General features: G+C 33.2%; 1 protein-coding gene across 1 annotated transcript; it reads right to left on the bottom strand.

The window, feature by feature from the left end:
• Positions 1 to 388: 388 nt before the first annotated feature.
• Positions 389 to 11270, bottom strand: LOC110097786 (vacuolar cation/proton exchanger 1a). The gene is made up of 12 exons (XM_020824350.2): positions 10844 to 11270; positions 9546 to 9613; positions 5329 to 5357; positions 5033 to 5229; positions 4405 to 4623; positions 4160 to 4291; positions 2186 to 2302; positions 2049 to 2102; positions 1837 to 1953; positions 1139 to 1229; positions 972 to 1044; positions 389 to 665 (listed from the first exon to the last, which is right to left on the bottom strand). The coding sequence occupies exons 1-11, from the start codon at positions 11138 to 11140 to the stop codon at positions 983 to 985; spliced, it is 1383 nt and encodes a 460-aa protein (XP_020680009.1). The 5' UTR covers positions 11141 to 11270; the 3' UTR covers positions 389 to 665; positions 972 to 982.
• Positions 11271 to 15906: the final 4636 nt, after the last annotated feature.

Genomic DNA, 15906 nt, shown 5'->3' with positions numbered 1-15906 from the left:
TTGGGACGGCTTGCTTATTACTTCATAAAACAGTTTTATAATTCAAAAATAATTTTTTTTGTATATAAAAAATTGTTTTAAGAAATAATAAAAAGTCATCCCAAACGAAACCTTAGTCACAACATATTACGTTGCACCAATCTAGTCATTTGATCATACCAAATTAATTCAAAATGATCTCTTTGAGACTAATAAGGATCAATTTTATATCACAATTAAACCACGAGGGACCATTTCGAATCAAATTTGTATAGCCGAGAAATTAAATTAGGGTATTTTGGAGTTTTTATGCATCAATAAAATGATAAAATGTAACAATGAAAATAACAATTTTCATTTTCATTTTTTGGTAAGCTTTATCCCAACAAAATGGTAGACGCATGAGGTGAAAGGAAAATAAGGAAGCAAAAAGAAAAACACTTTTATACTAAGGAAATTTAGGTTTCTTTATCATCCACAAAGAAAACCAATAATAATATACAAAAGCAATGGAAATCACATACAAGAGCTGATCCTCTCTATCCGTCCAAAAAGAGTCTTTGGAGGACAAAATTGACCCTCCAAAATGTTCAAATTTTCGGCCACAAACTAGGCTGCTTCTCGCTACCAAACTACCACGAAGCTGATGAGCATACATCTGTATCTCCAACAGAGGGCCAGAAAATCTGCAAAAATAAAACAACAAGCTTAAGTAAACAACTTAAATATGAGAAATTATAAATTATGAAGGAATTTTAAAGCAGATTAAATGGATTTTCTTGCTATAACATATAATAATACGAGATTATGGCTGTATTTGGGACGGCTTTCTTACTGCTTCTTAAAGCATTTTTTAGTATAAAAATTATTTTTTTTTACTAAAAATTTGTTTTTGAAAGCGGCAAGAAAGCTGTCCCAAAGCAAACCTATATTAGCATGAAAAAAGCATATAGATGTTGATTCAGATATCTTCAGGGGAAATTGAGACATGCCTTCCAGCCTACTAAGCCTCCACAGTGCTGAAAGTTGCAGGGATTGAATTGACGTTGACACCATTACCATTGCCTGTCATTTCATGAGGATAAAAAAGATTATCATAGGCTGATCTTCGCAAAGAAAATTAGGCTTTCAAATGCAAAAATTCATGAGCAGTAAATACCTGGTGGGCTCCCGAGTACAAAGAAACATGCCCCGATAACAATGTAAGAAAGAAGAAGAACAAAACCTTTGAGATAGTGTGAAGATCCATCCTTCAAAAATAAGAAACAGAGATGAGAATATTAACAAGAATGATATTATCATCTACCTAAGGGGCGGAACCAACTCTGATTTTGAAGGGGACCAATTCTTTTATATATATATATGAAAAGTTGTTTTTTAAAAAAATAAAATTTAACTTTCAAATGCAAACAAAATGTCTGAACACAGTTGTTTAAAAAAGTTTTTTTTTCAGCTTTCAAAAAATATTTTTGAATTAAAGTTGTTGCATAGAAAAATGAGTCTTCATTACTACCATTTTCAAAGCAATTCAAAAACAGAGAATACATGCATTGAGAGAAGATAAAACATAAAATACAATAGATGATAGAGATGAATCAAGCTGTTAGAATAAGATGGCTCAAATATAAAGAGGACTGCAGCAACTACAGGTAGGGGCAAAAAGGCTTTTTAGAGGGGCAAAATTGATTTTTTGGGTCATCAAAAGTTTTCCATGCATCAAGACCATAACTGATACTGAACGTATATATAAAGTTAAGAAAGCTTAAAGAGATCTATAGCAGCAAATGGAAGTAAGAGAATAGATTAGAGTTCATTTAAAAGATCTTTAAACTGGTCATAAAAAGATTGTCATTCTACCTGTAAAGCAAACGATGTCAACAAAATTGAGACAACAAGAGCACCAGTCTCCAGTAATCTGAAATCAAGATCCATTTGAATGCCCATTATCCACGCTACAATAACGCTTAATGGAACCTGCATCGTGGATGAACAATGTTAGATCCTATAATTCAAAAGCTGAAAAAACGTATGATATGGTGCAGAGTATCAGACTATCATCAAATTCTCACCACAAACATGGAAATCTGAGTTGCTGAACCCAACGACACTCCGAGAGTTATATCCTGTACCAAATGGATATTAACTCAATAAGCTTCTTCACCTTCACTAAATCAGATGGAAAAGAACGAGTATATAGGGAACTTACTAGCTTGTTCTTGAGTGCAAAGATGATGGCACCAGCATGTTCTGCTGCATTCCCGACAATGGGTAGTAATATGATGCTAATGAAACTAACAGATATGCCCCAAGAATTTGATGCAGCCTACACATGAAGATTTATATATATTGGTTAATTACAAGGTAAGTGTATACTGTTAAGATCAGTATTGTTATGAAGGTATGTCAACTTAACCAAGAATGAATCAGCCTTATTTCGGATTGAAGTAAGACAAAATAAAATTGGATGCCAACATAAAATGCTTATAAAACATTGTGGAGAATAATGTGGGCACTTTGGAGTATTCTCCTGGTCTGGCCCTAGCTGATGCTGGTGGTGTGGGGGCTTTTGATAATGTTTTGGTTCCTTCTCAAATTGGCTGGGATGGTGAGCGTGAGGTGGATGGAGATGTTTGTCAGACTAATATGATGGTGTTAGACCGCCGGCCCAATCCATTGGGCCGGCTCGGTTTGTCTACACGCGGAGGGAAAAGGCGGACAGAGCAAGGAAGCCGGCGGAAGAACCAGGCGTGGGTTTGGAGGGGTCCGCTTAGTTTTGAATTTGTTTCTTGGAGCCAAAAGATGTGGGAGCAAGGGCAATTAGGTCCTTTTAGGTTATTTTTGAATGGTATGCATTAAGTAGGGAGAAAAGGAGAGATTAGGGGCATGTGATTTGATTGAGAAGTTTTCTTTTGTTCTTCTTGTGGATTTGGGCTCTAGATCGTATTCTAGAGATTGGGAGAGTGTGATCCTCCCCTCGAATAGAGGATCCTTGTATCTTTGCTATTTTCCTTGCATCTATTAGTAAAGTACAAGTCTTTTCTCCACATTTGCTGCAATTTTTCTCTGTTTTCATTCAGTTTTGGGCTGTTTCCCTGCTGTGGACAGCAATTATTCTTGAGTTTTGTTGCCAAAGTGGTTAGGAAATACTTGAAATCAAGCATTTCCTATAAGATGGTGGTGAATGCACTGTCTAGTGGTTTGGATCTTTCTGCCGAATCACCTATGGATTCTATTGACCCGGTTAAGTTGCCCTCTCCTGTGGGGCCAAAGAAAATTGAAACTCTTGTTGATGTTCCTATTGATATGATTTCTCCTAATGTACTAAATGCTCAGTTGGTTTCTAGATCGGGGGACACTTGTTTGGAGCAATCTGACTAGCTTGATGGGCCACCTTTATCACTTTGCGGGGCTACTGAGCATGACATGGTGGATGAGCAAGTTGCTTCGTTTCATTAGTTGTATGGGTTGGATGTGAGTCGTGTTGTTGTTAATGCCTTCTCTCGTGTTGGTAAGCGTCGTAAGCGCAAACCTAAAAAATAATGTTGTCTAGTTTTGTGGTTGGTGTGGGCCTCTCTTTAATGGTCTTCTGTGGATTGTTGGTGGCTGGGCCTATGTTGATTGAGAGAGAGAGATGCTGGGTTGTGTGAGTGTTGTTGCGGCTGGGGTATGTGGGTGGTGTGGTTTCTCCTTAGTGGTTGTTCATTTTCTTTTGATGTTTGTTTTTGGCTATTGTTGGGTTGTGCGAGTGTTGTGGCTTCATTTCTATGGCTTATCTAGGATGATGTTGTTGGCCATAGTTTGGTTAGTTCTCGGTTGCTCTTGTTTGCCTATTTCTGTTTTTCAGTGTTTGTGCAGGTTTTTCAATGGTTGTTGTGGTTCCTTTTGCTGTTGCGTTGTTGTTGATGCTTTTCTGTTTTGGTTTAATTCCTTGATTCCCTTTTGGTGTTACCCCTTTATTTTCTTTTTCGCTTTTTTATATTTAGTAGAATAATTAGCTCATAGGTTTTACTTCAAAGACTGTATTTTTAGATAACTTTTAATTCTTTAAGAACCTGTACTTTTATTATTTTATGAAACGCATAGGCCCCATGTGTGGGTTTTATCAAGAAAAAAAGTGCTAAAGGGTACAAAATAAAATTTGGTGCCAACATAAAATGCTTATAAAACTTAAAAGATCTACCTCAATCGTTCCAACAACATATTCCGAAAGAATTGCGATAACGATTGTCATGCCAACCAGCCAAGCTAATGCACTAGGGAATCCAATGACTGCTTCATCTTCAGAAACCACATCATCATTGTCCTCATCTTCCTGGTTGTTAGAAAATTGAAATTGATTCATTTGGAAAATTGAAGCATTGAGTAGGAAATATAAAACTAAAAACTAACTAGCAAGGTTTAGATCTTTGGTTATAAGTATTTTACCTCTTGTGACTCAAAAAGCTGGCGATGGGTCTTCAATTGAAAGAAAAGGTAAGCAATGTAGGCAACTAGCATAACAATGCTGCATACCCTTGACAATGTCAGTGTTGGTGAAGAAGATCCGATGTCCTCGCCAGAGCTCACAGCATATCTGAACATCAGTGGAAGCATATGGCAAAGAGCACCCAGCATCAGAAGGCTCGTGTTTACATCAGCTTGTTTCTGGAAAATAAAAATGAAAATCATGTTAAGTACAAAAAAGGAAAAAAAATTTGTGACCCCATAAAATATACAGAAATAAAATAATGCTTTACATTAAAAGTAAGGGAGATTTGCATGCATACCACTATATACTATTCTATTTACATATCGAACACCTAAAATTTTAATATTACATATATATCACCCATAGTTCACTTTCATATCAAATATGGGTGGTAGGAATGAAATATATGGGTGGTGGGAATGAAATATGGGTGACATATTTGATATTAAAATAATATAAGATGGTATATATGTAATATTAAAGTTTCAAGTGTTAAATATGTAAATAGAGTAGTATAAAATGACATGTATGTAAATCCCCCTAAAAGTAATTATGCTAATAATAAAGTATCCTTAGGTGATTTACCCGATCAAAAGTTTGCTCCTTACGGAGGTTAATAATGCCGCCACAGAAGAGGGAGGTGCCAAGAACAAGCAGCAAATTGGAGAGGATTGAGCCAATCAGGGAGAACTTGACAACGTCAATCTTACCTTTGTACAGTGCAAACAAAGCTATAATAAGCTCTGTTGCATTCCCACATGTCGCATTTAGTAGACCCCCCACTGTAGCAGTAACAAAATAGTTTTGTTAATTTATTTTTACATCTACAATAGGTGTATGGATGTAAGTAGTTTGCAAAGCAAAATGAAAATATTATGTACCAGTAGGGCCAGTGTAGAAAGCAATTTGCCTGGAAAAAAAAAAAATCAAGGCAAAAGGCAAAGAAGATGAGAGTTATTTAATATGAAATACAAGGAAATAAAGAGGAGACAAAAATGGACCGATATTGAAAACTACCCATGCAGAAGCAAAACAAATTAGTCTGCGCATTTCAAAGGAAGAACAGCTTTGATTGAGCAGCTAAAAACAAAACTATAGCTTAGATTTGTAAGTGACGTTAGATGACAGTTGTGAGACAAATAAAATTACATTTGTGGCTAAGGAGAGTGCTCTTGCTTTATACTTGATGATTATGATTTCTTTATTAGTAGATGAGATCATCTTTATTATTGTATGTCCACAGCTATAGTTGAAACCAACAACAACAACAACAACACCAAGCTTTTATCCCACTACGTGGGGTCGGCTATATGAATTCTTTTTCTCCAACAGCTATAGTTGAAACCAAACTACAAAATTCTTGGTGTTTCAAAGGTGTTTTTTTCACTACTTTTTTATGATTATTTCAACTAGATCAATCTCAGTGATGCCTACATATAATAAAGTTTGACACCCTGGTTATAACAATAGGGAATCAAATTTCACCAAAAAGTGTATTTAAACATATATTACCCTCAAGTGAGACACTATTACCCTCAAGTGATGAGCATGTTGATAATTATTTTTAAATAGATAACTATCTTTTAAACATAATTATAGCTTGTTCTAATTATTTTTATCTATTAAACATATGCTCATTTTTATATAGACCTTTAAGAAATTCTCATTGACAACTTGAAAATAATATATATGCATAAAAAGTTTCATTATAAATTGTCTAATCTCATTATTATTAGGTTAGCTAAATTGAAGATGAGCTAACCTTTCATTTTTATTTTTAGTGATATATATATATAGTGATGAATATTAGTACATTGAAATCCATTCTAGACTAATTATAGAATAAAATATAGTATAATAAAATTGAGTCATAATCATATTTATGATTAAATTTTATATTAATTGTCATATTTTAATTGGATAATTAAAATATCTTTATCCTCACTTAAAAAATGTGATCATCATTTGCATGATTGAAATTATTTCTAGCAAAAAAAATATTTAGAAAGAATATCATAAAAAAATTTATTGAAGTTTTTAGTCCAATCATGAATTTATAAAATTTGCAACGAAAACTTGTGTGCATGATTTTTTTTCATGTTATGAATGAGAACTTCCTAAAGGCCTACACAAAGATGAATATATTTTTTATAGATAAAAATAAATAGAATAAACTATAATTTCTTTAAGTAATATATTTAAAAATAATTATTAAATAAATACACTAACCTCGTTAACTCAATGTTTAGGAAGAGAGGTAAAAGAAAAGCAATTAAGTAAGTTTTAAAAAATAGGACAATGAAAAAAATGGGATTTTTAGCTTAGATGCAATCCCCATTTTGAAGGAAGGATGATTTCTCACCAAAAATTTAAATGCCAATTGCACCGCATACAACAGCTTGAATTTCTTATGTTGTGCGGGTGGAAGGCAATAGCACTAAAATGCATGTGAAGCAGATAGAAATTTTTGTATTTAGGTTAGAAAACACCTATCAGGTAGGCACTTTCATGAAAATGCCTTAGACATGGGGACTTTCATGAAAATGCCTAACTTGAAGGTGTTTTCAAGCTATTATGAAAATGTCAGGCTCCAAATCATTTTTACTCCTATAGCCCTATTGAAATTATTTCTTATTGTGAACCAGTTGCTAAACTATAAGGGCATCTCCTAATGAAAAACTCAATTTTCATTCCAAAGTGCAGTAATACGCAAAATTGTAGTAACTAGTTTCTAACTGAATTCCATTTTCTAACACCCAAAAGAGAATATTCTGTGTATATTCCTTCTCATAATTTTTTTTCTAACCTAATTTTCGAATTAAAAAAAAAATAGCGTGTGAACAACGTTTGTTCACCCTCACACGAATGGCATTTTATTTGGTTGTCGAATGGAGCAAATCAGCGACGCCAAATGAGTGTTAGGCATTCGGCTGGAGACGCTCTAAGTTAAATATTCTCCTTCCTAAAATTTGGCCACATAGAAATGGTGTGTTGATTTATCTTGTGTTGAAGGAATTTCTCTAATTTGTTTTTCTAAGCATGAAAACAAAAGCAGAAAAACTACAAACCCTCAGCGCACTAATACTGGTACTTAACTGCTTAATATAAAGTTTTAACTATATTTTAGGGCAGGTTATATGCTAAAGGTCCATTCATCAATTCACCATGAAAATCTTCCTTGCTTTGTAAAACAAATTTTTAAACAAAATAGAATATAAAAATCATTTATGCCATGTGTAAATTATTTTGCTATTTTTTTATTTAAATTTGTCTTGTTTCGTTTTTTTTTATTCACATAAAACAAAATTCATGTTTGTATGCTCTCGGTGTTTCTAGAAAAAAAGTATGTAGAATAGAAATAGAAGACATAATTAATATTATATAATTATGATAATAAATTCGACTAACACATAATTAGAACTCATTATTCTAATTAAATTTATTTATAATTTATGACTTAATTGATTTATTATTTGAAGGATTAATGTAATTTTAATTTTGGTTTGATCAATTTTATTAAAAAAATCAAATTTAAAAAAAAAAAATCAAGTAAAGTCAAGATTATAATCAATAACCGAACCAATACTTTAACAATCAAACTAAACAAATCAAATAAGATCAATTTAATTCTATTTTTCAACTTTATCCAAACAAAGAGCACCCCAAATAATAACATATTAATAATCTTAATTAATCATCAAATAGCTTATATTATTATTTAATTACCAATTTTTCTTATTAATTTAAAATACATTAACTATTATCACATAATCACTTTTCATAATTTAATACTTATAATATTAATGATCTTAATTGAATTCTGATCGCTAATCAATCTAAATATTTAACTATCATCTCGGTAAATAATCAATTTATTTATTCTACTATGCTAATCATTGCAATTTTAAATAATAAAAATTTAATGATCCTACTGAAAATCCTGATTGGTTTGTATATTTAACCGTAATAAACAGTTACTGATAAATTATTTTGTTCTAGACTAAATGTAACTATTAAATACCAATTAATAAAACCTTTATGATTTAACTTATAACTATATTTGATCACAAAATGGATTAATTAGCCTTTCAATTAATCAAAACTGCCACCTAAACCAATATCTAAAATACGTGAGAGCATCCTCATATTGTTTTTACAAATTTTTTACGAAGCCATTTGTTTCCAAAAACAAGAAATGAAAATATTATTAACAAATATTTTTTCTTTGACTAACTATATACTTTTAAAAACATAAAACAAAAAATAGAAAAACAAGTGGGCATAACTGATATTGTTGGGATTTCTTGGAGGAAGAAGAAGCTCTTCTTGAGCTTCTTGGAAGAGAGGGAGAGAGAGAGAGAGAAGGGAAGGAGAGAGAACTGAACTCAAAACTAATCTTTATTGCTTGGCTTGCGCGCTATATGGCTTCACTTGGGTAAAAATTTTCTTCTACTTATAGAAGAAAGAAACTACTAAGCTAACATGATTCTAAGGAACAACAATTTTAAAACTGGACCAATTCCTAACTGATCTTAATTGGTGAAGATTTTGAAACTTAAAGCCATCATCAATCCTGAAAGCAAAGTTGTCTGGATTTTTATGTTTTAGGCTTCCTTTGAGACCGTTAATTTTCTTACTGCTTCATAAAACAACTTTCTAGCCAAAAAATTAAAACATTTTATACTAAAAAGCTGCTTTAAGAAACAATAAGAATGTTGTCTCAAGCGAAGCCTTAACCTTGTAACTAACCAAAAAAATAAAAAAATAAAAAAAACAAAAAACCTCATACCTAACCAAACTATAATCCATAATGATTTATCTACATAAATAATCACACAGCAAAAGTAAACAGGATGATGATATGAGTCAGGCATGCGTAACATCAAGGATGTTGGTTTGCAATAATTGAAGAATACTAAGCTAAAAACACGTTGAAAAGGCTGTCAATAAAAAACTCATCTGAATATGATAACCGATGGTAAATGCTAAGTCTACATCACAAAAAGACAATATCGACAGAAAGGAATCTTTAATAAAATTATATAAGCATGCTTGTTCTGGATCCCAGTAGGTAAAAAAATAAGGGCAAAGAGCTTACTCAGTCAAAAAGCTAACTCGTTCTGCAAGAGGAGTGAGGCCTAGCAAACTTAATGTAAATACCCATGCCTGCAAGGAATTAAAACTGTTAAGATGTTTGGCAAGAAGGTACTCAACGAGTGTAGATTTTTTTTTTTGAGAACCTTAATCATACTTAAAATAGAAAAATAAATCAAAGCAAATATGATTAGATTTAAGTTGATTAATTTACGGGCAACCAACAAGAGAAATAAAATATATACGGTTCATCTAAATTCATCTAATTTTGCAGATATCATGAGGTCCTTTCATTGACATTGCAGTCACTAAAGCACAAATTAAAAGTAAGAAAAAGAAAGCGTGGACAAAATGCATGTGCAATCATCATACGCTCATACAGTCGTACACATAGGAGGACAACTGATACAGTAGCAAGAGAACAAAAATATGCCCGTCTCCAGTGCCGATGACCCCATTTTGCATCCTTGCAGTAAATGATTCCTTCATTTGGGACGGTTTTCTGGTGGTTGTTTTTTAAAGTAACTTTTTTAGTATAAAATTTAAAATTATGTACTAAAAAGTTGCTTTAAGAAGCATCAAGAAAGTCCTCTTAAACAAAATCTTAATTGATAGTCTAAGCTCCTAACCAACAGATCAAGATGAATTATGTGAAGAATTATATGTCAATTACTATTTTAAGTTCATAATGTTAATGTAACTTATAATAACGCCCAATTCGACGGATATTAGTACTCCAGCACATCGATATCATTTAAAATATTTTATATTAAAAAACAAATCATATAGCATAAAATTAGAAAACAAAAACCAGAAAGTCACAGACTCACAGTCATACCCCACAACCACAATAAAACAGTTTGTGGTGCTATAGTGCTTTGATTGAAACATATGACTCGGATATTTTAAAAAATACATATGATATCATAGGATACTGCCAATGTTATTCTCTAAAAAAAACAAGAGGAAAAGGTGGGAGGAATAAATCTTAAAATATTTTACTCAAATTCATGAACTTAATAATAAAAATTCCTCCTTTAATCAATGAATTATGGGTCCTTTCATCAAAATTTCTTTTTGCCTGTTCTCCTTTGTTATAGATTTCAAATGATGGAGAGTTACATTACTTGCATTAGATTCAAGGGCACTTTAATTAATTAATATTTATTAATAAAGGGTTACTAGCTTTGTTGGTAGTATTCAAGTGGATTGGGAAAGGAAAAATTCGCTTTTCCTTTCTGCTCTAAAAAAAAAACTTAATAGAACAAACGAAAATCAAAGAAGGAGCCAGTATGGACTCACGCGTCCGAGGCCAAAGCTTTGTGCGACAATGGCGAGCGGAACCGCCGGAAACAGAACGAAAAGCTTCGTCCCGAGGAAAATCTCCTGTAGGTTAGCCAAGAAATTTCGAAGAATCTCCCACCGAACCTTGGAAACGAGCGTGACGTCCGATTTCTTTCGAAGCGAAGAAGACGACATGTTGTGCGCGGTGCGCCCGTGTCCATGGCGCGTCTCCTTGCTGAGCCCACTGCCGACGCTGCCGGGCTTGATAAGCCCTGCTTCGAGCCCTCCCGCCACGTTGTTGCCTACCGAAGCCATAGCCTCCTCTTCAGAGGCAATTCCTCGAACAGATGACGGGCAGGCGCAGAGGCACCCAGCAACTTCTTCGCTTATGACGTGAGACTGTACACCACCGGCTGATGTTTCTATACTCGGTGAACGGCAACTGAACGGCGCTATATAATGCCGAGTAGTAGAAACGGATCAAATAAGAATTTAATTATTGCGGGAGCGGAGGTTTCCGCGAAGGTTCGTTGATGCCTAATCGAGTGGTGAGGTGGAATCCACGTGGATATTCTTCCCCCACTTCTGATTGAAAAAAAAATGTGAGAATAAGGAGAAAAAAATAACAAAGCTTCTTGCAGGGCGATTTTTTTTTCTTTAAATCTATTTTTTAATATAAAAATTAAAAATTTTATACTTGATATATTCTCAAAAAATTATCTAGATTCAAGCACGAATCTCATGGCGAAATTGAATCGGAAACTTCAAAAATTAAATATGTGAGCTCCTGAACTCCGATTTCAGCGAGCTTAAAGTCAAACTGATCATCTCGGAAATACGAACACAACGATACCAAATTCAACTCAATCCGAGCCCAAATGAGCCCAAATCAAGCACCCAAAGTGCTGTTAAAAAGCTCATACTATAATTTTAGTTACCAAACGGTCTCTGATTTTAACGAGCTTATAGTCAAATCGAAGGGCTCGACGAGACAAATCCAACGAGCCCAAGATTACCGAATTCCGACATCGTTAAGACCTTCAAATGTCTAATGGACGGTGCACAATCAAGAGATTCAATATCGATCGTCCATTCGACCACTCCCAATTTGCCCTTGATCTCACACCTATTTACGAGCTATGACACTCCAGAAAAACTTTAAATAGACCCCTCATTTCTCATGAGAGGGGACCCAAGCAGGAAGAAGAAGAGAAGAAGAAGAGAAGGGGAAGGAGAATCAGCTCCTCCTCGACCACCGCCGGAGTTCTTTCCGCCGCCTGAATAACGCCAGAATTATGCCGGATATTCAGGTGACGCCGGAACTCTGCATAACTTTGTAACTGAATTTCAATTCAGAAGAAACTCATTGTAATCTGATCGTCCTAACTTGTGGGACGAATCAGCCTCTTGTACCTCAAACTACGCTAGTGGAACTTTTCAACTGGGCGTGACCCCATGGTTTTTCCCCTTTTTCGGGTTTTCCATGTAACAATCCTGGTGTTCTTTTATCTCCTATTTGTGTGTGCTAGATATTCATACAACACTCAGAAGAAAATTTTCTAACTCTACCTTCATGTATATTCTAACCCGCAACAATACTAAAAAATTATTTTAAGAATCAATAAAAAAGTCATCTCAATGCTTCATTTGGGACATCTTTTTTCTTGTTTCTTGAAGCAGCTTAAAATTTGTTTATTAGAAAGCAGCCTTAAGAATAAGTAAAAAAGGTTTTCCGGGTCGATTTCTGGAACCCGAACCTGACCCGTTTTGAAATCGAGTCGGGGCCAACCCAGATTTTCCGGGTCGGGTCCGGGTCGTGTCAAATATTGACACCCCTATTAAGAAGTAGTAAAAAACATTCTCAAAAAAATTCTAAGGCTTGTTTGAGATGGTTTTTTTATTGCTTCTTAAAATGAATTTTTAATTTAAAAATTAAAATTTTATGCTATAAAAATGCTTTAAGAAGCACTAAGAAAAGAAAGCCGTCCCAAACAAATCCTAAGAGTAAACTTTTTAATATAATCGTCAACTTTTAATTAATGAGTAAAAAATTCCACATGTGAGACAATTTTAAAAAATAACGGCAATAATTAATACAAATACTTTTAAAGCATATATAAAAGAAAGTAAATATTTGATTATAAAGATGCATTTAAAAATTGTCCAAATAATTCATTGTGCAAAATAAAAAATATCTCATCACTATATAGTGCTGATATTATTATTTTTAATGTGAATGATAAATCATAAACTATTTGGTTCCAATTCATGATGAAATAGTTTTCTCCAATATTTATTGGGTCGCATATCACCTTTTGTTCATCCTATGCTCAATGCTCGTAAGCAAATATTAATCATTTAAGAATTTTTTAATATATATAAATCTTTATTAATACTTTATCAAGAAGTACATCAAATTAAACACGTATCTTGATGCAACATTTGAGTTTAAATTTTGTGTAGTTAAATTTAGGACCACTCAAGCTTTAATTTCAACAAACTTATAGTTGAATTGAATATCTTGACATGACTAGCTAAACCAATTACGCAAAAAGCAATGCATTCATAGTCCAAAGGAATCTATATTAAGCACTTGAACTCTTGAAGTATAGTTGATAGCTTTAGAATATTAATTTAAGGGCTCAAGATTGTTGATTTTTGTATGCTTATATTCAAAATGAGCTTCTCGAAAAGAAAAAAAATCAACAAATCTAAAATCACCATTTTGAAGTCATAAGGCACTTAAATGTTAAAGAACTGTTTATAATTAAAGGAATCGATGTAGACTATCTAATGATGCAAAAGCACACTATCATTAATTACACTAATACATGTTATTGCAAACAAGTTAAGTGATCACAATCAATACCAATCCTAAAGCATGTTTTCAAGATTGATGCATATCAATGATACCAACATCAGCACATGTCATTTCCAGCAAAACTAATGCATGCCCCTTGCACCAATGATGACACTCATTGACTTTATCATCCACGATCTCTAACAAAGCTGGTGGATGATGTTGACACCAATGTTGATGTCCACCAACTTTGTCACTCTACTTTGCTAATAACTTTGACGCATGTCATTATCTATAAGATCGATGCACGAAGTAAAAAATAATATTAATGCCTAACAACTTTGGCCTTCATCATCGCCAATAAAACTAATGCATATATCATGGACATTGACATCAATACACCCCATCATCAACAATTACTAAGGTTTGACATTAACACCAAGGCTTAGATTTCTTGGTATTTGTTGTCTCTTCATCTAAGGAGAAAGATTGAAGAGGCCAGTAACAATTTCTTAAAGAAAACTCCAAAACATCAAAGCTTCTTTAAAGTGTTAACACATTTTTCAATTACGAGGAATACAATCGTATATAACATACAACATACATTAGTAGGATTATTTCAATTGAAACAGATCCCCCAATTTGTCCCCCTTTTTGGATTTTCAGATAAGAAAGCATTGTCTCGTGTAAGCTACTCTCAATTAGTTTTATCTATACATATTTGATCTGCATGCAATAGTAAGATGATAAACTTTCTCTTTATTACATGAAAATTACAACATACAACCATATTTATTAAGTTTATGTCCTGATAATGAACCTAGTTGTCATATCTCAATGATCTAACTCTAACATTATAGAAGAAATAATAAAATTCAACCCTTCAAAATTGATTGGTATGCTCAAATTTGCACGATAATTTTTTTTTTTTAATTTAATTTGAAGAAGAGATGCAATTATTTTTGGGTTTATGCATTATTTTTGCACAATTCCATAACTCCTCAGAGGGTTGATGTAAAGCATACACGAGAAACAAAAGGCCCACCAATGACCTAATAATAACATAATATATAATACCCACTAAATACTCATTATACTATTTCTTTCATAACATTCCAAACTACTTCATAATAACCTTGCCCTTAAGGTTGAGAAGATCAAAACAAGATTGAAAAGGAGGCATTACTTATCGATAGTTATGAACTCGGTTTGCATGGAGGCGGTCAGATCAAGGAATTGTTAGAATGGAGGCTACTGGGGGGTAGCATATATGCCTTGGAGCCAAAAAATGCTACATAAGGATCAAATCTATGTGAATTGTAATGACAAAGATACAAGGTAAAAGTATGATGAGGTGGGAAGGCTAAAGTGAGATTTAGGTTAGACAATGGTGGGGGTTTGAGCTAGAACACAAGCATGGCTAAATTAGATAACTTGTGTTACAATAAAAATATAAAATGATAAGAAAAAGGTGAATTATAGCATTAAATGAGGATAAGTAGTTAACTTGTAGCATGTTTATAACTCTTGGTTCATGGCGGGAAGGAGACTGAGCAATTGTAGTATATCCAAAACTTTTGGTATTATTGGAGAGAGAGGGAGTGAGCCAAAGGCTCCTTACTTATTTATTATTATTGTTTGATGCCCTAACTTCTAAGAGGGCTTATTTATATCATACAAGAGAAATATAAAACCCACTAATGATCTAATAAAAATCTAATACATTATTTCTATTAAATACCCATTATATCATTTCTCATTTGCCACTTTATATTGCTTCCCAAATAACAAAATAAAAAAGGTAAAAATTGATAAGTATTAAATTATAGCAAGAACAAAATTTCACTTCCCTAGGCACACTGCAATATAAAACAAACTATATATAAATACTAATTTTGGCAAGAAAAAACATCTTATCTAATGTTTATCGTTTACTTTTATTAATAATCAACAACAACAACAACAACAACATCAAGCCTTTATCCCACTACGTGGGTTCGGCTACATGAATCCTTTTTCTCCATTGTGTCCTATTAAAAGCCAAATTCTCATTTAAATCTAATAAAGAAAGGTCATTCCTAATATTTTCTAACCAAGTCTTTTTAGGTCTACCCCTACCTTTCTTAACATAAGTAAAATCTAATACCTCTACTCTCCTAACCGGGTCATCGCAAGGCCGCCGTTTTATGTGACCAAACCATCTAAGGCGACTTTCTCTAATCTTATCTTCTACTGGAGCTACTCCAACCTTTTCACGTATATGCTCATTTCGTATCCTATC

The sequence above is a fragment of the Dendrobium catenatum genome, unplaced genomic scaffold (assembly GCF_001605985.2).
Source record: "Dendrobium catenatum unplaced genomic scaffold, ASM160598v2 fragScaff_scaffold_847, whole genome shotgun sequence".
Taxonomy (NCBI): Eukaryota; Viridiplantae; Streptophyta; class Magnoliopsida; order Asparagales; family Orchidaceae; genus Dendrobium; species Dendrobium catenatum.
Note: the sequence above shows the minus strand (reverse complement) of the source record. Positions and strands in the feature narration are given on the sequence as shown.